The sequence below is a fragment of the Musa acuminata genome, chromosome BXJ3-9 (assembly GCF_036884655.1).
Source record: "Musa acuminata AAA Group cultivar baxijiao chromosome BXJ3-9, Cavendish_Baxijiao_AAA, whole genome shotgun sequence".
NCBI classification, from domain to species: Eukaryota; Viridiplantae; Streptophyta; class Magnoliopsida; order Zingiberales; family Musaceae; genus Musa; species Musa acuminata.
Genome location: NC_088357.1, coordinates 24532378 through 24557868, shown reverse-complemented (window position 1 = coordinate 24557868; position 25491 = coordinate 24532378). Strand labels below are relative to the sequence as shown.

General features: G+C 34.9%; 1 protein-coding gene across 1 annotated transcript; it reads right to left on the bottom strand.

Annotated features, from left to right (window-relative positions):
• LOC135650227 (probable protein arginine N-methyltransferase 6.2) lies at nt 1-25140 on the bottom strand. The gene is made up of 13 exons (XM_065169476.1): nt 24743-25140; nt 19877-19942; nt 19709-19777; nt 17722-17757; nt 14940-15005; nt 12499-12567; nt 12250-12327; nt 9515-9593; nt 9226-9320; nt 8180-8264; nt 724-929; nt 471-589; nt 1-364 (listed from the first exon to the last, which is right to left on the bottom strand). The coding sequence occupies exons 1-13, from the start codon at nt 24959-24961 to the stop codon at nt 322-324; spliced, it is 1230 nt and encodes a 409-aa protein (XP_065025548.1). The 5' UTR covers nt 24962-25140; the 3' UTR covers nt 1-321.
• Between the last annotated feature and the right edge of the window lie 351 nt (nt 25141-25491).

The following is a 25491-nucleotide window of genomic DNA, read 5'->3' as shown; positions in this document are numbered from 1 at the left end:
TGTTCAATTGAATCATGTTGGCCCTGGTAAAACTCCCAAAGAAAGAATTTGACAAGCTGAATTTGCATGCAGTTAAGGAATCCACTTCTTACAATTGAAATCATCAAACTACAAACACTGTTACGGTTGTCATTTCTACATCACCACAAAGAAGCCGATGCCTCACGCAAGTGTTGATCTAGTGATGGAATCTCGTATGCAGCAACACACTCTTTACCCTTGTTCTGATTATAGTAGTCTTTAGCCCCATGAAGATAAAAATTTCACAAGGGCTGACAGTTAGAAAAAGTAGGAACCTTCTAATGAAAAATTAAAACTGTATCACCGCATAACAGACTCTTTCACGAATGATCGTCCGCCAGAACTGTGGAAGCATAACGAGAAAAAAATAAAAAAGAAAAAAAAGCATTTTAGCTTGCTAAGATATCAAGTATCAAATGCTCTAGACAGAATTTCATCTTAAAACTTACGAGTATTCCAGATGAATATTTAAGAACCGTGCATTCTCTTTGCTCTGGGACAATGTTACAGAACCTTCAATTTTCTGATCTTGCTGCAACTCAATTGGATCGTATAAATACAACAGAGTCTGAAAGAAAAAATTCAATCATGACTATCAAAAAAACAGAATCAGATGGTTCAAACCTGTATGTAAAAAAAATATTAAATTAAAATATAGAATATGCCCTTAAATTAGATTAAATAGAAAATTATATGAAGTACCTGCTGCCAGTGAGTCGGAGCATCTTCTGGTGCAGTGGAAAGTACAATTCCTTCATCAGATTTTATTCTCTTCTTATTCTGACTAGAACCATGTGTTTGTTGGTCAACCAGACTGCCCAGCGGAGGTTGTAGATGGTGATTGGAAGAATAATTTGCAGGTCCATTGAAGACAACATCAAACCAAAATGCAAAGCCATGTAGTGGAGCTTTTGGAGAGCAAAGAAACAACTCAGTTGCAAATGATCATTGCAGATACAAATATAAGATATGCAGAATTGGAAGATAAAATAAACAATTTTCAATGAAGACTGAAGATTGCAGATCTACTGGGTCACCCAATAGTAGGAAACTAGAAGTTGCAAGTTCATAATTCCATAAAAAATAGCTGCTATAAAGAGCATCTGTACTGGCATGAAAATGAACTATAATTCTTAAATACCAAGAATTATAACTTGAGAGAATGTGCTAGCAACTGTATTGGCATTCAAATGATATATGGTTCTTAAATACTTTGCGCTATAGTTTGAGAGAATGTATTAAAGCTCAGATATATGATCATTGGTCAAAACTGTGGATGACACAGTACTGACAACTAGATCTCTGAATGATTTTTGACTTACCTTTCAGAAGGCATCTAAAAATTCAACCTACTAGAGTTAAAATTCAAATTCTTTCCCACAAAAGTTCTCAATTTTGATCAGCTCCATACTTGAAATATGATGATTTGTTCTTAATTTGGAAATTGGCATCGCACAAAGCATAATCATATTCATTATCATAAACCACACCTTTTTCCATCAATAGGGGGTTGATTATAGAGGCATAATTCAATATCACAAAGACTTCATGGAAATTTTGATAAAGTTCTACAAGCGGCTGTCAGTTAAATGTGAGCCTGAAAGTCAATAATTACTAGCTAATAATACAAATTAATGGTACAGAAGGATCTGCCAAACGAGTGATGTAAAATTTAAGCACCAAAAAGCAACAAAGACATTTCTCATACATCTATCCCTCCTTAGCTGGACTAAGACATTCCTCACTGATATACCAAACGTTAAAAATCCAACCACAACAAATCAATTTAGGCCTATTGCTCTCTCAAATGTAAATTATAGAATACTATCTAAAGTCATTATTCCTTAATCACCTTGTTAGTGGTGAGCAATCAACTTGTATACCTGGCCGAAGCATCCATGATAATATTCTAATTGCTCAAAAAGCTGCCCAATCGATGCACTCCCCTAAAGGAAAGAACCCACTGGTCTTAGTGAATTGATTTAGGGAAAATCTTTGATGCTCCCATGGGATGCTATAATGCATGTCCTTACTAAAGAACCCACTGGTCTAAGTGAAAATTGATTTAGAAAAAGTCTTTGATGCTCCCGTGGGATGCTATAATGCATGTCCTTACTGATGAAGAACCATCTACCTTTATAACGGATTTCAGAAAAATTTATTCTAGGCAAAAAAATCAGCAAAAAGGTCATTAATTAGTTGGAACAGAAACTCTAAGAGTCGTACGGAAAATTGAAGAATCTTTTGCTCTTTTTAGGTGCTAACATTGGGACTCTACTTTTGTATTAAGTGCACTTTTGTACTATATGCTTTTTTTTTCTCAGCTGTAATAAATCATCTTAAAGTTGTTTAGGCCTACTAGAAGTTACATTTTGGGTTTCTAAAAGACATACAAGTTTCCTAGGAGGTTACTCTTGGGTATCATTAACTACAATGATTGTATTGAGGCTCCTAAACCCCTATCAATAGTGGGGCTTGTCAACGGATCAAACACTTCAAATTTGAATGAAAAAGAACTGCATCTTCTCTCTTCTAATCTCTCTCTCCTCTCTAATCTCTAATTTGACTCCTCTCTCTCTCCTCTCTAATCTCTAATTTGACTCCTCTCTCTCTCCTCTCTAAACTCTAATCTCATTCCTCTCTTGCTCTCCTCTTTAATCTCTAATCTCACTCCTCTTTTACTCTCTCTCTCTCTCTCTCTCTCTCTCTCTCTATTTCTCTACCTTGTTTTACATCAGTTTGGTGTCAGAGCAATCAAGAAACCCACCCTGTATCCCATTGGGCCCTAACTAGTTTCAAGAGCTTCAATCAACGGTTACGCCATTCATTGATGCTTGCACCTCCAACATCAATCCCTTGCATGTGGAGTTGGACTTTGGAGCGACTTGTCTCTTTGGAATTGATGGATCAATTCTCTCTCGATGTTTGGTAATTTTTAAAAACTTCACTAATATTTTTGTCGGAAAAAAATCGTATATTTTGTTAGATCATGGTTTTCATCGCTTCTTCTTCCCCCTATTTTCTTCTTTTTTTTATATGTATCACCTTCTCTCTCTCTCCTTTAACTACAACTATAGTACCATTAAAATTTAAACTCTTGAAAGTTATCCCAAAAAAAAGTGAGAACCACTTGAATCATTGCATTTCTACCTTGTGCATTACAACAATTAACCTCATTACCAAAAGGCAATCTATCGATAGCATTACTAGGTGAGGTGAAAACCAACCCAATCCAGATTATTCCCAAAACCATCAAGAGTGAGATAGAAACCCTTAGGACCAAACTAACAAATCATGACACAATATTAAACCAATTATCCAACTAAACGACCCAAGTCCCAAGAGTTCTCCAATGCCTTAAAAAATGACCTATGAATAAGGAGATTGATGAATTGATTATGTAACATAACCATTCTCCACAATCTATAGCTTCCAATCAAGGAATTTTACCTACTTCCCAAACTCCACTTTGAACAAATCCTAGGTCCACATATTGGACACATGTTCACAATCATGCTCCAACAATTCCTAATGACCAAAATTTTAACCTTAACGATGAATTCTTAGAACCTATTAAAAATTCACATACCTGAGTAATGGATCAATGAAATTCGGTTTGCTAACAATTTAGATAAAATGGCTAGAAGCATCAAAGTGGGGGGTGCTAGCCTGTGATGGTTGGTTTGACCCAAAAGTGTTTGTTGACCCAAATCCTAGATCCAACTGATTGAAAAATTGTTAAACTATAAACAGTTGACTTCGAGTGGTTGAGTATTTAGCCCGATTTGAGGAACTTGTACTTAAGTATGAAATTAAGGAAGACCAAATCATCACTGTAAAGAGGTTTGTTAATGGGTTAAAGTTTGACATACAACGAGGAATCTCCCTTAGTTATCCTGACACCATAGAGGAAGCTTCCCGACAAACCATTAAGATTGAAAAGTACCTTAAACTCTATCCAACTCGTCGAGTTTCTTCTCAGTCATTGATAATAGAACAATATCCCAATCTACCCCAAGTAGAGACTCTGTCAAGCCAAAGATCCCCACTACTAGCAACACTCGTGGCCCCACTATAAATCATCCAACTCATTCGGTCACTAATTCTCAAACTAGTTCGTCTTCAATTCAATGTCACTACTATCATAATAGAGGTCACATTGCCATTCATTGTCCTCAATGCACCGTTACCTTTAAACAAGAACAAGATGATCAAATCGAGGAAGTAGACCAAGTAGTTGAACACGAAACATACTCAGGTGATAAAAATGAACTAGAAATTAAAGATAGCCATGCTAATATTGTCTGCATCATTCTCTCTACTACTAATGATTCTAATGAATGGAAGAGAACAAGTATCTTTCATACTTTTATTCAAAGCGAAGAGAAAACTTGCAAGTTGGTTATAGATAAGGGTAGCACTATGAATGTAATATCAAAATATGTTATTAAGGGACAACCTTAAAGTAGAGTCACATCCAACACCATTCAAGTAGCCTAGGTTAACAAAACAACTTTACCCGTGACTGAAAGATACTTGATACCAATTAAGATGAGCGATTACCAAGATAATTTACTATGATGTTCTACTAATGGATGTTGCCCACATCCTTCAAAGTCGGCATTGGTTGTATGACCTTAATATTACCAATCATGGGAGAGAAAACACCAATGTCTTTCGGTATTAAGGTAAAAACATGATACTATGACCAACAAAACCATCAAAAAAGGATAAATCAGGAACTCCTAAGTCCCTTCCACAAGCCCCAATCACCAAGGGACTCCACTTACTAGATACTGAGTCTTTCGAAGTAAAGAGCCTAGATAATAAATTTTATGTGGTCATCATTACAAGAGATTCTTAGCCCTTATGCTACTCTTGACCTAACTCCTAAGGATAAATCCTTGTTAGATGAATTAATATCATACCTTTGGAATTACCTAGTGAATTGCCACCCTCATGAGAAATCTAACATGTCATTGACCTTACACCCCTTCCACTTGACTATCGTGCCTCAAGATCATTCCACTCCTCCATTCAACATATCCATAATTTGGATGTTGAGGTTCGACAAAAAATTGTCTTAAATAATGAAAATTATAAACTTGTTACTAATGCACACTGTAGGAGTCAAGAATTTCACATTGGCAATTATATCTTGGTTTATATTCACTGTGAGAGATTCTCCACAAACTCGTTCAAAAAGTTGCATTCTAGAATCGGTCCTTTCCCCATTATCCAAAAATTAAATTTTAAAGCATATATATTCGATTTGTCTTCTGACTCAAATATTAGTTTTGTTTTCAATGTAGAGAATTTAACTCCATATCATGGTATTTTTGAGCCTCCTCTATCTACCAATGTTTCTAATCTAACTCCTCTCTTTCTCTCTTCTCAAATCTCTAATCTCAATCCTCTCTCTCCTCTTTATCTCTAATCTCATTCCTCTCTTACTCTCTCTCTATTTCTCTACATTGTTCTACATCACTTACCTTAATGAAATTTCCTCTCAATTTATACAATGGATTTTTTTTTGCATTTCTTTTTCTTCCTTTCAATGTCTAATTAATGGACAATTTTCTTCCCCTTTCGAAAGCCATTGTGGGGTGCAGCAAGGGCATCCCTTATTCCCTTACCTCTTAATCCTTGTCGCCCAGACCCTTCCGCAACTCCTAAACCAAGCTACAACTCAAAAGAAACTTGCTCTTTTTTGTTTGGTTGAAATTGCCATCTAAGTCAATGATTTCTGATGACATTTTACTACGCTTCCAAATATACCTCTCTTCATCCTTGGACAACATTAACCTTAAAAAAATCCAGTTGGAGTAGCAAACTTCTCTATACGGCTATGCATGAATTAAAAAATAATTTTTTTAACAGATCGGTGATGGTAGACTTTCTAATTCACTAAATGATCTCCAGTTATTTGACGTGTCTTTAAGTTTAAAACCTACTTATATTAATGTAACAAATCTTCCTTCTGATACCCGTGTGCGTTATTTCATCCAATCTAATAGCTGTAATATCCCATTACTATTGGATTATTGTGGTCCCTCGCTAGTCCAAACTATCGCCTGTACAGAGATTGATCATTCGCCTAGTGATGATGTATGGGTTTGGCACAGTCATACATTAGGTAAGGTTTGCTTACTATTTGCTTACACAGATTCACTTAATCAAAACTGGTATGGCTGGCATTATCTTTGGAGAATACCTGTTGTCCCGCATATCCACATCTGATAAACTTAGAAATATCAATATACATCCCAGTTTTACTTGCCCTCTTTGTCAGCAAGAACCTGAATCCATTCATCACCTATTCTTTCAGTACTATTTTTCCTTAACGTATTTGGGTCTATTGAGAACAAAACCTCAGCCTCAACTTTATATATAAACCCACTTGGTCCCAAGGAGATTGGTTAAAAGAAGGCTTTACTAAGATCCATGATTCCTTATGAAAAGAAAGGAATGATTCACTTTTCAATAGTAAGGAACCCTCTGCCTGGTGGGTTCATTTTGCTTAACTCAAGCCCTTACCCAAATTCGCTACTATACTAGATCTACCATACCTGGTAGGAAGGCACCCAAATACCAACTCTCTATAGTTGCAATGGAAAAGACCTCCAAAGGACTGGACTCAGCTTAATTCTGATGGTTCCTCTTCCATGCAGGATGGAGGACTCAGATTTGTGTTGCAGGATCATTTGGTAGCTTGCTTAAGAGTTGGAAAAATATTGTCTTCAACGAAACAAATATACAATTTGAAGCCTTGACCATTAAAAAAGACCTTGCTTCAGATCTAGGACTGAAGCACATTCAGATTGAAACAAATTCTTCAACACTTTGTGATATATGCACCAAGGAAGCTAAACCTCCATGGCGTCTCCGACTCACCATCATATACATCAAGAAGATTCTTCAATGACTAATTTCTTATAATTTTTAAAACTGTTATAGGGAATGTAACCAAGCAGCAAATTGGGCTAAATTAAAGAAGAATGGATGGACCCCTCAATTTTATCTCTGTTATTACACAATGACCTATACAGGTCCTTTTGTAGAACATAGTTTCTTTTTTTGTAAAAAAAGCAACGAAGAAGGAAATCTAAACCAAATCAAATGATCACATAGCCAGCCAATTATACCACACATAGAGGAAGGTCAACATAAGCTAGCTTAAGAAAGTCGAATTTGGTAGTTCCCTTGCCAAATCTGCCAAACCAAGTTCTAGAACTGAGACTATGCAATTTCTACACTTGCCAAACCAAGTTATAGAACTGAGACTATGAAATTTCTACACTTTCCAAACCAAGATCTAAAGCTGTCAAATCATACTACCAATGAAAGAGACAAATCCACTTGTAAAACTGGTACTATGCAATTATATTCAAAGAGCTACAAAACATGGAACCAACAGGGCCAGCTCCACCAGTCAAGTATGCTTCTATTGGGATGCCCAAAATCAAAGTCCATATTTTGTTGCTATATGACATTCTTCTAGATGGAAGAAAAACCGTTGCATGAATTCAAGATTTGTCATCTTGTTCTTTCACTTATGGAAGGACTTCGACTACTGGTAGAGTACAACCTGCTATTTAATAATATGCATAATTAAATTCATTAGTTAATAGTAAATTGTAAGGTAGAACAGCTTGCTAGATATATTCATCCCCAGAATCGTACTATGTTTCATTTTGATAATTATTTATTTGTTACAACAGTTTCAGCATTTCTTTTAGTAGTTAAAAGAAATCTAGTGATTTTGAAAATCTTTGTCCAGATTTAAAGACTGTGCGGCCTTTCTTGCCCAACATGTAGTTTAGACTCAACAATTCTACTAAAAATACCCAGAGATCAATTGTAGAACATGCATATTTCAGGCGCATAAATCAGCAACATACATTGATTAGAATGAAAGTTGATCAGAAGAGCTTCTCATACATTCAAAACCTAACATTCAGGTTCCCTTACTAAAAACATGATATTGCATGAACATAAATCACCATCATCCCATTACCATAGAGCAAGCAATAAGAGGAACATTCCAGTAGATTCACTAATATACATTGGAGAGTTTTGTTGCAGCTGATCATTAAAACTTCCAAAAATACAAAAAAGGACCTAATAAAAGCATAAAAAAATTTAGTGCAATAATTACCTCGTAACATTGATGAAAAACTAAATTTTGCAGTGACAGATTCAAGCTCCTGAATTGTGACAGTGTAACAATCCACTTCCTTGACCTGTTTATCATATCCATATAAATGAATATTTGCATGAAGGCAGCACACATAATTAGAGCCAAGCGTGTAGATAAAGTTTTAACTCCTGTATCAATTCAAATGAATTATCTCAAGAAGAAATGAATCAAGCATATTTACACTTCAATTAATTCAAAAATAGTTTCTAACAATTAAAATTTTTGGTAGCTTTGAACTATTTACTGGATCTAAGATGATCAACAGCTTATCATAAAATGAAACTTTGCTAGTTATGACATTCAGAATAGAAAAAGCGTAGTAGTTCAATGTATTTCTTGCATTTTTCCTTTCTTTCAAGTAATACAAGTAAATTACATGATTGACCCAAGTAATTAAGTTGTCTTGCGAATGTCAATATTCAAGACTGGATGGATAACTAGTGCCTGAGTGAAAACTTCTACAGAACAAACTGGGAAACTGTACCCTAAAATAGTATATTGTCCACTCTCATGTATTCACATCTACCTATATGGGGTTCCAAAATTTGTTTCCATTAATTTGAAAAATAATATTCTTCAGGTCCATGTAAGGTGGTTGTCTACAGGCTCTATAGCATTGTAGTAGCTGATATTGGAACTAGCCTTAAAATGAACCTACAACCAACTAGCATTCGTGGCCCTTCATAAAACTTATCTTTCTTGCATAAGCAGTCTTTAGCTTGGATATAGATACCAACCTCAGAGATTTGCTGTTAGTCAACAATCATAGAAAGATTTAAATCTTCCATGAATCTTCACAATTTTGAGTTACAATGATAGACTAGAACCGCTAGTCTCTTTGAAAATATATCATGCTTACATAACACATGCAAGTTCAATCTTGGTACTTAAAGGTTAAGCTAACTTTTACATCAATTTGTTGTTTTGCATAAATATCAAAACAACAGAATAATATTTCAGGATAAGTAGAAGATAAGGACCATCAGATAACATCTTACACTTACCAATATTGGCCATGTCAAAACATTTTCTCCTGAAATGGTCTCAATACATGGCTCTTCAAAAGCACACTGTTTGGCAAGTGGCAGCATAGCAGACACTGCAGACAAGAATGATATTGAGTTGTGGTACACTCAACTAAAAAGTCCAAATTATTCTTTCCTTCTATTCCATACTGTTCCTGACACAGATATCATTTTTTACAGTTTGTGCAAATTAATTCATTCCGATTCAAGTCAATGCTCTGTGATTTTGCTTGAAAGTTCACCAATGAATGATGCACAGTTGACTTACTATTGATCCCATAAACATCACGCCAGAAATCAATGCTTTCACGGTACCTATCAGCATGAGTAACAGGTGCCATATAAAGCTGCAAGATAAAATGATATTAGCATACAATTTTTTATTATCAAATCTCAACAACAATGACTTCCATAAAAGGTGTTCAATTATATTGGAACTTACATTGGATTTCACACACCATAAGTGAGAAAATCCCAGTTGAACAGAAATGACAAGAAACTAGCATTTGTGGCAACCAGATACATAAAGCATCCAATTGTTAGACACAAAACCTGTGATGTATACAAGTTATGTTCGAAGAACATTTAAAAGGGTATCCAAGTGCATGGGGCTCTCGACAATTCGGTCCTGGAGGATCAATTCACTCAGCCCTACCCCCCATACAAGAAGCGAGGTTGTTCTTGTGACTTCAACCCGGGTAACAAAAGAGTAGTTTTACCATTGTACCATCACTCACCTCTTGTTTGGACAACATTCTAAATATAAATTATACTTACTTCAAGAGTAGTGTGTTAAGCTTACAAGTTAAACAACATCAATAATGTCATAGATAGCAACTTTGAATAATGTAGACAGAAGCAGCAATCTATTAAAAGCTTTCATATACTTTGGTTCATTATTCATAAGGTATGGGAAAATAACAATTAAGAGTATATTTGATTAAATGCAAGGTAGGCAATACCGAATGATACCACCAGATACGGGCGGTACGTACCGGTCCGACGGCATACTGGTATGCGGACCGCCCGCAACCGGGCGGAACGTTTAAAAGCGCCCCGTATCAGATGATACGGGGTAATATCGAGCGGTAACAGTCGAAATTTCGACCATTACCGCCCGGCACAACTTGGTAATGGTCGAAATCGACCATTAACACACTATAACAATGCTACAGTGCTCCAACGGTCAAATTGACCGTTGGAGCCCATTCTCATAGTATTTAAACTCTTCTTCTTCCTTATTTCACTCCATTAGATTCTCATGCTCTCTTAAACTATCTCAAACTCTTTTTTCTCTCTTAAACTCTATAAAACAATGATTTGTGTATTCAATCAAGGCTAATTTGGGAAGATTAAGAGGAAAAACTTTCTAATCAAGAGGTATGTATTCTCTTTCTTTAATTAGAGAGTAATTAAGAGACATGATAGCAACACGGACAACAATGCCTCAACGGATGATGGCGGTGATGCCGGGCAGTCGTTGGTCTCATCTACACAACTTGAGGGTGGTGCATGGACTGAGGAGCAATATTTTACACATGTCATCCTAGATTCAGATCATAGAACTCGACAAGGTACTGGTCAAATTTATGCACGGAAGGGGAAGGGGAAGGAGATGGCAGTGAATGAATTTAAGCAGATACGATAGAGCCTACATGATATAGACACAGAAAAAAGCTCATCGTATTCATAGACATCGTATTATGAAGAATCATACGAGCAACAACAGTATGGTGATAGTTGGTCATCCTTCTCTGAGCAACAGTATGATACAGAGCAGCAGATCAGTAGCGAAAGTATAAGCTCTGACATTCACCAATATATACCTCAAGAGCTGCCTCGGACAAATATGATTCATGACGATCAGCCTACGATCAACACCACATTGATACATCAATGGCATATAGTGTATCAATACACCATGTCATGGGATCAATTTCATGATTGGGTCCAACAAACATATCATATTGATATGCAAATGTATAGGATCGAGGACCCCGATCCACCGCCCGTGGAGGCCCGTCGTTCGTTTTGGTGGTAGAATCAACAATCAGGTATATCTACATATGTGATTATTTAATTCATTTGAATTTTACAGTTTATATTGTAACAAAATAGTCTAACAATTCAAATGACTTTTCTGTAGATATTTCAATATTTACAGGACAATCCATAACGGACTGAAATACGAACCTTGAACAAGACTTCCTCAAAGCCCGAAAAAGATATGTGATACTATTCTTACCTAATTTACATTGATTTTGTTAAACTTATACTATTACTATATTTATTTCTAACTTAAAAACCCTATCCTAACTTTTTTTTTTCAGGTATTTTCAGAGGGTTTTACACCCTAAATTAGGTGTATCGCTCGGTATGCCCTGGCGTACCGCTCGGTATACGATACCATACCGTACCGAGCCAGCCTCGAAACACCGGTACAGTACAGTATTGCAGACCTTGATTAAATGGAATGAGGTTACCACTTGAGATAATTAAGAAAATAAATCACTGATTTGACTAGTAAGAGCATTAAATATAATAGCAAGTAATTTGACAACCACTGGTTTGACTAGTAAGAGCATCCTCAACAAAGCTTAATGGCTGGAAATTATCCATGTTGCTTACAAAAAAGTTGAGAATGGTACAATATTTTTTATATTAAGGAGAGCTATCATGACAAATCATTCCTGTTAAGGCCAATTGTCATATATTAATAATCTAAAATAAAAAAAGAATGGAGTCAAGGTGCTTAGGTGCCAAAGTGAATTTAAGAAATCTAGGCACATGATGTCTCATCATGACCTAGGCAAGCACCATTAATGAGGTTGCCACTCCAGATGTTAACAGAAGCCCGGTGAAAATAACGTCTAAACTTGACCAATATATAACAGAAGCCCGATGTATGAAAATTTCGAGTCAAGGCAAAAAAGGGAAGTTGTAGTTAAAAAAAAAAAAGGACTCAAAACTGGCCAAAATAATGAAAGTAGAACAAAGTGTTACCGAAGCATGTGAAGGAAGTATAAGCCCTCCTGGCTTAAGCCATTTATCCCTGGCAAAAATGATACTAGGCAACATACTCTGAAAGTCAAATTAAAAAAAAAATAGTCAGTAAAATTAAACCAAAAAGAAACCATACTTGGATAATGCAGTACTAAATGTAAATACCACAAACTCCACAAATTATCAGATGTTTCATGTGCACTCACCTGCAGATAAAATCTAATAAATAACAAAATAAACTATAAGCACCTCATATAGGAGAATGTAGCCCATCCATTCAGATACAATCACATCAACCTTCTCATCAATGCTTACATCCTGAATCAAAATGACATGCCACAAAACGATACGTAAATATAGCAAAACAAGAAAAAAATGTTAAGAATGACAAATAGGAGATAAAAGTGAAAAAGTGACGATAAAAAGGAAAACATATACTAGCAAGGAAGAATAACAACAACAAAAAGCTTACACAAAGTAGAGAATGTTCTTGCCAAAAGCCTAATTAAGATGGCCACAAGCAATTTGAAATATATCAAAGCTGCATGTCTTATGTATCATTTATATCAAGGTAATGATGAAAACCATAAATGTATAGGCTATGGTTTGCCTTACCGGTCCATACTGATGTACCAACCAACTGTCCGTATAGTACATACCGAGCTATACCGAGTCGTACTGAGCATACCGACACATAGTACATGAAGGTATACCGATATACCTCCCAAACTAATAGATACAGGGAGGTGTTATCACAACATACAACAAAGAATCTTTTCTAGAGAAGATAAGGAATAGAATTTAAAGGATAGAGAGGTAATTCATTTTAGGAAAAGACACAATATATGCCCAGAAACAATCACGCAACAACAAAATTAATCCTCAAAACAAAAGGACAAAGTTACTGAAAGGCTGCAGAACTTGACTTAACGATATACTTTCCAGGACAAAACTAAAATAGGACACTGAAAGTCTATTAACTGCAACATGAAGTGTCTGGAAGCTGGCCTAAATATGACATCTACAAAAGACAAATACTTCAAATTTCCATCAGTTATGTATAAATATAGAGAAGAAAAGTCTGTGAAGTGATCACCATTGAAAATAAGTTAGGTATTATGCATTTAAAATTAAAACAAACCCATGGAGTTTCATGGAGACATCGAATATTTGGCGTGTTTTATGAAAGTGTCTGCACATGTTGGCTCCATCAAAATCAAGACACTGACAAGCCTACATATCAAAATTACAGACTTATACGCCTACATAACAAGATACTGTCAAACAAGATGTCTAGGGACATTAATCTACTGTAAGGCGTAAAATAACAGTGCTACTGTGTTTTTGTCCAAAAGAAATATTTTGAAGGCCCTTGATGAACATATATATCTAACTGAAAAATGTTCCGAGTCTAGTATTCTCATCGAAGGCAAATATCAAGCCATTAAAACTTTTCATACTTTCCATGTCAAATTGTACAATGCTACTTCTAGTTCCAGACCATAATTTAAGATTGATGCTGTAGAATTATAGCATGTTAATGTGTTGTTAAACTTAAAAGATAAGGCACTGAATAGAGCATGTGTAGGTGATCAAAGAAGCAAAAAAACCAACTGGTTTAAAAGACATTCAAACAAACACAGAAAAGTAATCGTTCATGATTTGCACTTCCATAAATATGAAAAATAGATTTTTGTCAGGAATCTCGCTTAATATAATAGAAATTTCATGAACAAAAATAATGGGCATCCGTAGGTGCTCAGCAAAAGAGTTCTAGAAACCCTAAAAAGTAAATGCAGAAATGGAAGTAAAAAAGGCATGGGAATTATCATACAAAATAATGGACATTTTGATTAAGCTTAAGAGTGCATTTCTTAGTTAGTTGTAGCAGAACAGATGCATAAGAATGGAAGCACAGATGTGTTAATTGCAGACAAATCGACAGTGGCTTAACTTATGAAGATCAAAGAGATACAACTTGTAGATGAAGGCTTGACCTAGCTACCCAGTCCAAGATCACTCGGTATTGATAGTTTAAAAATTCAGCATTCTAGAAGCCATTTTAATTTATTATGACCAGAAAAACCATCACATTGTGCATTGTAACCCTAACAAGGTACCAGGAGTGGCAAAATGACACGCCAAGTCCATAACCCCAACCCTAATGCGCTCAACTGACATGCACATGAACGGTCAGTGCCAAAAGAACTATATCGTCATAAAAGTTATACATCTTCTAGATTCATAACTAAGGCAAGAGCCAGAATTGCAGGATCTGAGGTTCAAAAAAGCAGTCTTGTCCTGCAAGTGTTCTGAGAGATTCCACTTCTGAAACCATGACACCTAGGTCATAAATAAAACAACAAACTACGGATTGCACTATGCCCTGCCTCATCTTAAAATACCTCTTGCTATCGATTGTCACTATTTGCCTTTCTCGATGACTTGGTACAATCAAAATATTCAAAACAAAACAAGGCTGTAATGCACTCCAGAGCCAACTATTCAAACTTTTCTATAATATTGTACAAATTCTGTAACTGTCATCAGCACTTGTACAAACAAACTATATTATCAAGCCTTGAGCTGTGGACCATAGGCCACTAGAAAATGATACAAACATATAAGAATCAATGGGATTACATGAACTAAAGAAAAAACAGCCAGAGTATATAACTATTGAAGTGTACCTCAACTCGTCCGAGAAGGACGGTAACCTTGTCAGATAGATTGTTTTCTTTAACTACCTCACTAGCCTGCTTAGATAATAAGCACGAGAATATTGTTAACAGTCACTATGACAAGCATTAAAAAATCCACAGTAACATGTAAAATACCAATATCTGACTATAAATCAAAGTACAATGGACATGGCATCATTTGCAAGGTATACAACTAACATGGCATAATTTGCAAGGTACACTTGATTACATAGAGCTACCTAGCAAGGCCAATTATAATACTATAGGAGCCATAAAAAATAAACAATTGGGACAAGCCTATATTGCTCCAACTTGGGTACAGAGTGCCAATTATGACATGGATGTTAGTGTCTGATGTGATGATTGTCCTAATTCCGTTACCCTCTCTCTCTCACAGACACACAATAAACCCACTCTAAGCAACAACCAAAGAGCAACAGACAATCTAACTCTCCTCCTTTTCTTACCCTGCCCCTCTTCTCTACTTCTATCCTACCTATTGCTGTTCCCCTTATTATTCTATACTTGTTCCCCAGTTTTAGATCAACTGGAATTGGCTAGGTCCAGCCAAGTCCGATAAATTCTAGCGGAGTTGAACCTATACCCCATACCAGAACCTGTGGTGTCATCTCAACATGGGTGTAGCAAGGCAAGGTGTCAGGTACGAGCAGTGTCCGATCAGCTACATGAACATTTTTCCCTTTCATGAAGAATTGTTAAGGGCAATATAAAAAAAAATACTTTCTTGGCAACAAGCAGTCAGAAAATTACCAACAACAGCTATATGACCAGAAGGCCAAAAATAAAATTAGCCAATAGGAAGCAAGCTAATGAGCACAATTATTAAGTTTATGCTCTCTACGATGGTCTGCTTAATTTAAAATTATGCCAACTCTAGGCGGCTTTCTCTAGTGTAATCATAAGCATGTTAATAACAAGTGAGGACAAGTTGGGACAAACATGGTCCAAAAGAAAAAGGAAAAAGGAAATGAGTCTTTGAAAGGGAACTTGCTGATCCATCAAAAGAAATTTTGTAACAAAATGACTTCCTTTAAGGTTTCAATCAAGGTTGTTAGTCTCTTTCTTATTATATCCAATCAATTAGATGGACTGATCTACGTGAGGTAACTTCTGTCTACTAACCATTAACTCAGGCTAACCATTGTGCTGATTGTCAAAACATGCAATTCTTTTTTCAAGGACCACAACCAATTCAAAAAGTAGATCTGCTTGGTCAACAAGTTCCTCACAAACTAGAAGATTATATTATTATGAATTTATGATACATCTGTTCCATTACTCAGAATCAGCTTTTCATAATCAAATTTCCAATTTCATCAACAGTAATGCTAATAAGTATAAGCTACACGAGGAGTATTTGTTACATCTGAAAAGGAACACAGCAACAATCAATCTTGTGAATTTCTAACCAGTTTGTCAATATCATCATAGAATTCCCTTTTTAGTATCTACATCTTTGTATGTATGTACACATATATATATATATGTATATGTGTATGTACACATATACATATGTATATGTGTATGTACACATATACATATGTATATGTGTATGTACACATATACATATACATATGTGTATGTATACATATGTGTATGTATACATATACATATATATATATATATATATATACACACACACACACACATATATATATATACATATATATATGTGTGTGTGTGTATATATATATGTATGTATATATATATGTATGTATATATATATATGTATATATATATATATATATATGTATGTATATGTATGTATATGTATGTATATATATATATAATAAAATAAAAATTCGGCGAAGTCGCTACGCGAAGTCGCAGAAAAACGAGGTGACGTTGCTGTTGAGGCTACGTCGCCAAAATCTTATATATATATTTTTAATATAAATATTTATATATAAATATTTATCTATAAATATATATATTTATATATAAAAAAAAATTATATATAAATATTTTTATAAAAGGTGACGTCGCGTCACCTCGGCGACATCGCCGAAAAAGGAGACGTTGTGTCACCTCGCCGACATATTTTATTATTATTATTATTATTATTATTATTATTATTATTATTATTATATATATATACACCACCCAGTAACGAGCGATCCATGTACTGGTTTGCTGACGGACCGATACATACCACCCGAAATTGAAGACCTTGGTTAACAGTATGGGCCAAATCATTTCATGAAAGACTCAAAATGACCATCACCCCCATCCTGTATCTGGTCAAACATCCCAGCTTTTTGTTATCAGCATTTAACTAATAATATCACTCCACAAAGCTTATTGTTGTGTGGGCCTAAACATTTCATGAAGACTTAAATTGACCATCACCCTCATCCTCTATCCACTCAAACATCCCAGCTCTTTATGCATCAAGACTATTTCAGATAAACCCAATTATTTATAATTATAGACTTCCAAAAGTGCAACTTTTTGTTATCAACCTTTAACTAATCAAACATGCCCCTAAATGGATTGGGAAAATACATGCATGATTGTAACACCTTTTAGAATATTTCCAAGACAACTATATGAATCATGCATTGATAATAACCACAGTAAAGGGAATAAAGAAAGACAACAGCTGATTTGCTTCAAACATTATGAAACAATTTATCTTTTTTTCCCAAAGAGAAAGATAAATAGTTAAACAGAAGGAAAAATACAGGAGTCACCCTCTCTCACAGCAATTTATCTTAAATGAAATTGATTATAGAAAACTAGAAATTACCTGCACTGCAATTTCACTTGCATCTACTGCATACACCTACAGTGCATAAGATGAATTAATAAAATATATCTAACATAGCAATGAATAACTCGAGCAAATTAAAATTTTAAGGGAAAAGTAAGCACATGCATGCAATATGAAATTTCATATTGCGCTTAACTGAAGAAATGTCAATGTAGCGGTTCAAAGCTAAAGCAATCAACATTCAAATTAATAGTTTCCAATTTGTTAACTGTTCCAGATCTGAATATTTTTCCTCTTCCTATTGAAAAATAACTTTGATTGACAAAATTTACAGTAAAAATCCAAAGTTTTGAGTCATTCTGCATTTAAAAATAAATCTCTAGCGATATATTAAGATAATAATGTCATCATATACAGTAATACAAGGGTTTCTTTTTTTCCTTCCTTTCTTTCTTTATGTTTCTGGATGTATATAACAATATTGATTTCATTTAGTTTGCCACATATTGCAATTTAGCATAAGATTATAATCATGAAACTGATTGCAAACATTGCCTAGTTTTAAGTGAATGCACCAAACACATGACCAAGCTTATTAAAAGTAAGTTTCTAACAGATACATTTTCTAAGAAAAGTAAGTTTGTTGCAACTTAGTTCGACAAAAATAAAAAGTTTAAGATCTCAAATTTCTTGACATGTGTCTTTATATAACTCATTCATTAGTCATGACCAAGCTTATTAAAAAAACAAGGGAAACCTTGAGACCCATTTATTTCTAGTATATTCATGAATGTTATCCCTTTGCTATGAGAAAGTCGGGTATAAGAGATTGAATTAATAAAGTAGCTTTAGCTAATTAGTAATTCAAGAAACTTGCTGACTTCATGAAAGAACTGAAACACTGAAACCTGATAGCTTGATTGAAAACTGCTTGTTACACCGATCAGAATTTAACCGATACTGAGCCAAATCAGTTTTAGTTTGATCCCAATGGTCAAATTGAACATTGGGGCCTCTTTTGGACTTTAAATCCCCTACCTCCCCCTCTTTCACTGACTCTCATTCATCCTCTCTTTCTCACACTCTTGTGATTAAAATTTCTCATCAGTTAATTCAAGATCAAGGGAAGCAACTTCCTTCAATGGAGGCTTGCGAGACAAAGTTATTCCTCGACGGATCTGTAAAGATAAATTCAATTTTTCCTCCTTACAATATAGAATTTCAATTCATTTGTGGCTTAGACACAATTTATTCTTATCTAAATATAATTTATATACCAATAAATTAGGGGAAAATCCTAAACTGATTTTTTTTTTGGCCATTCTTTGGTCTTTTTCCGAAAACTAGTACTGACCACTACATACCGGTCCGCTGAGGGACCTATACCACCGGTCGACATCACATGACAGTCCTTGGATGGAATTCGGCTTCTGAAATTCCAGTCCACTATTGATGAACCAAAAACAGAGGATCACAGGTCATTTAACCAACAACCACATTGGTGGTACACTTTTGGTGATACGAATGGGCCCTTAATTCCCTCGACCTTCCAAAAGTGCAGAAACTTTGAAGTTTCTCTTGCATGTAATTATAATAAATCCAGAAGATAATTTCTTCATAAAAACTGCTGTATTTAGGCCAAAACTGTTTATATTCTAACATGTCGCAGGCACATTTACTGAATATAAGCAAGATAAATCTCAGTGACACACCAAACATAAGATTCTTTCTTCTGGAACTAAATCTCTTGAGGCATCCAACTAAATGGTTCCAGCCTGCACTGTAAATTGTGTTGTTTGCCAACAAATGGTCCAGACAAAAAGTCAGCAAAATACCTTTAACTTATCAACATCAGCTCACAATACATTAACCTTGGCATAGTCAAGATACATGATGAATGACTTATTTTTACTTGACGAAGCAGAATGACTACTAGTTACACTTTACAACTTAATACAAGAAAAAGATAAATATCATATACATTATATAGAAAAAAGTTGGGAATAAAGTGAGATGCATTTACCCGTCTGGCACCAGCAAAAGCACAAAAGATAGCCAGAATTCCGGTACCACAGCCAACATCCAGAACAACCTATAGATGATGATTGTTACGGAAGAATCAAACTGAAAATCCACATTCAATTTTCTTGATAACTGCAACTTTTTTTATACTAACTGCAAAAAATATTACCTTGTCAGAAATTAAATGTTGATACCTCATGATAGCAGCTCTGTATGTTTCAGTACGCACACGATCCTGAATTATGATTTAAAAATTAGCACTTGAGTCATAAACAAAGCATGATGAATGTCAGAGGTTAGGCTACCTCCACACATATAAGTGACATGAGAAAGACGTATTTATGCCATACTCCCACATTTCATGTGGCATGCTCATCTATTAGTTATCTTCAGAAAAAAACTAGCATACAAATTGCACGGAGAACCATTTCATCACATAATAGAAATTAGATAACTTACAGGTTGACAGGAATACTACTAATGTTAGACCAAAGGGAAAGTATTTGCATCATTGAGAAAACTAAAATGCAGATTACCCAAGATTTTGTTCCCTGTTCAGGAAGGCACATAGTGAACCCCAAAAATTTTAAAAAGTACATATGCATTTGCCCCGATCTTTTTTTTTTTTAATCTGTGAGACAGAACCACAAAAAAAAATCCTCAAAAGTCTCTAAGTTCAATGGGTCAGGTGGATGGGGATGCCACCAACAATTATGCACAACAACAGAAAACTTAATACTCATAGCCATAGGTACATTCAACCAAAAGCAACACAAAGGCTAACAGATTTAAAAACTAAAACTGATGGATGAGACATCAGAAACAAGCATGAGTTCTTATTGTAGTACCGAAACTTCAGATAGTAAGCATTTCCTATCCTTTAAAGAAAACCTAATTGAGGCAGGTTATCACTTGGGCACTTAACTTACAGACCTTTCAAGCCAGTAAAATACCAGTAATACCATTTGGTAGTATCATTGAAAAAAAATCAAAAATGAATACCCACCGGTACTGTGTTATATGGCCCAAAATTGGTCCTTCATCAGAAAATACTGGCCAGTGCATACTGATTCCGCTGGTATTTGAATCTCGTCCTTAACAACCAAATCATGGACTGCCAATCCAGGCATGAATTGATATGCTAATCGCCCCCATTTCAGGCAGTCAACTCCAAACCCTTAAGAATATATATATATATATATATATATATATATATATATATATATATATATATATATATATATATATATATATATATATATATATATATATATATATATATATATATATAAATAATTAAAACTCTTTAGCAAACCCTCTTTGTCCAAATGCGAACTCCTTTTGTGTGTTCACCACATGTTGCCACCTGCTGCTCGTTGTACGATGCCAACAGATATGCTTCCTCCTCTTCCTCTTCCCTCCTCTTGCTCTTCCTCTTCCTCCTTCCTCTTCTGCTTCTTCCTCTTCCTCCTTTTCCTACAATGCCTCCTATTCTTCCTTTCTCTTCTTCTTCCACTTCCTCCTAAATCTTAGTACGGATATGTACCATTTATGCAGAAATGGAAATATATCCAAGAGAGATAGCATCAAAAGAGAAATTATTCTTCATAACAAATCCGAAATTTTATTTTCTACAGAGAAGTTAAAATGAATTATATGCCTATATTATGGGATTTTATTATATTATTCTTTTCTATTCTTGTACCTAGGATCTATAAAAAGGCAAAAGGGTTGTTTGTGATGAGATCACAAATGATGAAATTAATAAAAATTTAATGTTTCTTACATCATGCGTGAGTGAAACAAAATTCATTTTCACTTACATGATTCCATCATCCAAGTACAAGATGTGGAGGTGTGAGGTCTTCATCCTTGGTGTTTTCTCCTCAAATCAAGACGAGTCTGGTAGCTATCTCTTTTTCCTATAATATCTTATGTTCTTATCTTCTCTCTCGTTCTCTTCTTGTATTCCCAAATAAAAAGTTATAACTTATACTACATCGGATTAATCTAATGTAGGACAAGCTCTTATCTTCTTTATTTGAAAATATAGTAAGGGAACGAGAGATGAAAGAAAACAAATAATGAGAAAATAATTGAGAAAAGAATGGGATAACTATCATACTAACTATGGCTTGTGAAGAAAAATTCCATGTGATGAAGGTCACATGCGTCTTGCATGTGGACGATGGAACCGTACCATCAAAAAGATATGTGACTTTGCCCACTCACACATGATATGTGAAAAACAAAAATTTAATCCATAATTTGTCCTATTTATAGATCCCAAGTGCAAGAATAAACAGAAAAACTACAAAAATGGGAATGAATATAATAACATCTCATAAATCAAGACAAACAATGTGTTACAACTTTCCTTCTTTCAAGAAAATAATTTTTCTTATGATATCTGGAGATAAAATCTTCCTTTTTCTTTGAGATCTTCAATCAAACCAATCATTATCTTATTAGTTTTGTTTGGTTTCTTTTTTATCTTGGACAATATTTGAAACAAATATAGGATGATAGCATATGCTGCAATGTGGCAACTTACAAAAATTGCAACAGACATTCTTAGCTAATAAAAATTTTATTCAAATAGGAAGTAATTAATATGGTCCAGCATCAAGAAGGAAGATTTCATCTTCAAAAGAGAGTTCCTTCTTTGATGAATTAATTATAACATATTAAAGAGATATATCATCAAAAGAAAAATTATTCTTCAACTCAAATCTGAAATTTTATTTTCTTCAAAAAAAATTATAATGAATGATATGCTTTGATATATAGGATGTTATGTTATTCTTCCTCATTTTTGTAAGTGTTCCTTTTTATTCTTGTAGTTGGGATCTATAACAAATTATAAACTGAATAAAAGTTTAGTTCTCACATAATATAGGTGAGTGGTACTAGGCCACTTATCTTTTCTGAATAGTATAATTTCCTGTGCACATACAAGACACGCAAAGGTGCAAGGCCCTCACTCTGGGTGTTCTCTCTTTGAACCATAACAAGTCCGGAAGTTCTCTCCTTTTCCCTTTTTTTTTCACATTTCCCTTTTCCTTCTTTTGTTTTTCAAATTTTTAAAGAAAATAAAGATTGCACTACATCACAAAGATTTCAATTGTCAATTATATTCTACATTTTTAATTTTCTTAATAATTTCAGTTGAAACATTACAACGTGATCTTTAACTGCTCATATCTAGCAGTTCAGACTGCCAAAATCAGAAGAAACGTTTGCAACCCTTGCCAGCATTGCTATCAGCATGCTACAAACAGGATAGAAGAAGACAAGTACAGGTACAACAGACTCTGAGAACACCATGCAGTATAAAATACTTAAAACTCTAATACAAAATAGTAAAGTCAATAATGGTATAGCTACAAATTCTGCAGAATTACTTTTAAGATCTATCACAAGATTGCAACTTGTCTACCATTAAATTTTGTCTTTAAAGACTGCAATTTGTACAAATGGGATTCTTGACTGAAGCAAAAGGGAAACTTATACTTTATCGTGTCATTAATGATGACTTCAAAGAATGATGACTACTGCAATATTTCATGTTTTGCTATCACATAAATATAGGCACAGTAGATTACATCGGACCATTTTAACTTATTTATCATTGGAATAAAGTTTATTAGTTTAAGGGGTGTTTTACCAATGTCATATGTTGCCAAATAGCAACAACTTCCATGATCCTACACTAAATTACAAAATCGCCAGAGGCAAAGAAAAAGGCAAGGCAAATAAAAGACGGTAGACATCTAACATTCTAGTTGAACATTCTAATGAAAAAGGAGGTAAGTATTGGATTTGGTTGAAGATTTCATACCTCGCAAGAAAGTTTCTTCTTACTTAAAGAATGTATAAAATTATAATATATCGATCAAATATAATATTAAAATTGCCAAAACATATCTAAAAATTTACCTTCCTCAGAGAATAAAGGAATAAATGATTATTTGTCCTGACATAATTGCAGCATTTTCTTACTTTTGCTTTCTTTTCTTTTTTTCTTGTACATAGAGTTTAGATAAAAGAAAAGGGGATCATAATTGGGACATAAATAGATCAATGAATGAATGGTAACAATGAATTTTTTTTTCTCATATTATGTGTTAGTGGTACAAGACATCCCTGACAGTTAAATCTATGGGCCAAAGTTAATCTGATAATTATTTTTTTTATTTATACTATCTAAAATCTTTTGTTTTCTATTCTACAATTACTGAATCATAGGAAAATTATATTTTATTTGCCTCTGATGCACTTGTTCGTATAGGAATTACTTGTCCTACATTTGCAAAATTACCAAAGGTCGTTTGACTCAACAGAAGGCTACCTAAAAGCATTTCAGAAAATTAGAAGAAAAAACTACTTTCTTTTCTACTCTTTAACCCACATTTCATGGAATAGGATCTTAGATGTTGTCTATTTAAAAAAAAGAAAGGAAAAAAAAATGGAACTAGCTCAAGAAGGCCAATGGCAGAAGGAACAGGAATGAGTACTGAAAATGCATATTTTGACATAAAAGTATGGCCTGAATATATAATCAATTTTCAACTCCAGGAAGATGGATAATATTGAGAAATGGCTCACAGTAATCACTTCTAATGAAACATATACAGAGGTCACAAAGATACACCATATGAACATCAAGTACTAACACAATAAGCATTCCACCATAAAATTCGCAAAGAAGATCCTTAATAGTCTACTTCCAGCTCGTAATTCACTCGTGTGTGGTGAACAGATCAACCAGCATACTTTCTCATCCACATAAAAAACAGAAATCATAGAAGTTAAAGGAAAAAAATCATAAATATGGGTGAATATCAGAAACGAGACGCAAATTACTATTGGCTGATGGAACACCGGACGATGTGGAGGAAAAGAAAGGCAATATTGAAAGAAAATGTTCTTTTAATTCCTACGAAATAATGGTTCCATAAGCACGAGATCATATCTAAAGCAAGACCACAACAAGCACATTGAATAAACGGAGGAGGATAGAGATGAGGGTGACCTTAAGCATCTCTTCGTGGACTCCGATGTGCGAGTAGGCCCGGAAGTAGGCCATGTCGAACTCAGTGCACGGGGGAACAACCGGACTTATCTCCTGCTGCTGATGATGATGGAGCGACTGCGGCTGCCAGAATCCATAGCCGCTGGCTCCGCCACCCCTCGGCCTCCCCCTCCTCCGCCGCGACGCAGGCGACGACGCGTACCCATTACCGAGCATCATCCCAACGACGAACACAAGGCGATCGCAACAACAAGAAATGGGACCGGAACCCCAATTGAGAAGGATCCACGGAGGGCGAAAATAAAGGCCGTCGCAGCAGGAGGATTGCGCCTGCAACGAACTCACGCCACACTAGAGACGACCCACTTCAAAACCTAGGCCGAGAAGGTTTTTTAAGTCGCCGCATCACGCAACGATTTAATTTACGACGACCTAACCCGGCGCTCGGTGACTGGGCGACGGAAAACATTGCAGGTTCAGATTCCGAAACGGCTTCCATAGCGTCATCGTAATCTTAGTCGTCTCTTAAGTCGACTGCAGAATCATTGGCAATTTACCAAATAGTACCTTTGGACGACGCTCCCACTATTCATTTTTTTTACCAATGACGCTTTTTTTTTTTTTTTAATATCAAATTTCTTTTTTATTTTTAAAATTTTTTAAATTAATTTAATCAATAAACTTGTTGAGACCAATAAATTAATTTGCTCAATCATCCTCACTGTACCCTTCCTTTCACTCAATCTCCC

Coding starts and splice junctions, on each gene's coding strand:
- LOC135650227 (XM_065169476.1), bottom strand. CDS start 24,961: ATGATGCTCGGTAATGGGTACGCGTCGTCGCCTGCGTCGCGGCGGAGG. Junction 12,328..12,498: donor GCTACATTCTCCTATATGAG/GTGCTTATAGTT, acceptor TTTGACTTTCAG/AGTATGTTGCCTAGTATCAT. Junction 9,321..9,514: donor TGATGTTTATGGGATCAATA/GTAAGTCAACTG, acceptor TCTTGTCTGCAG/TGTCTGCTATGCTGCCACTT.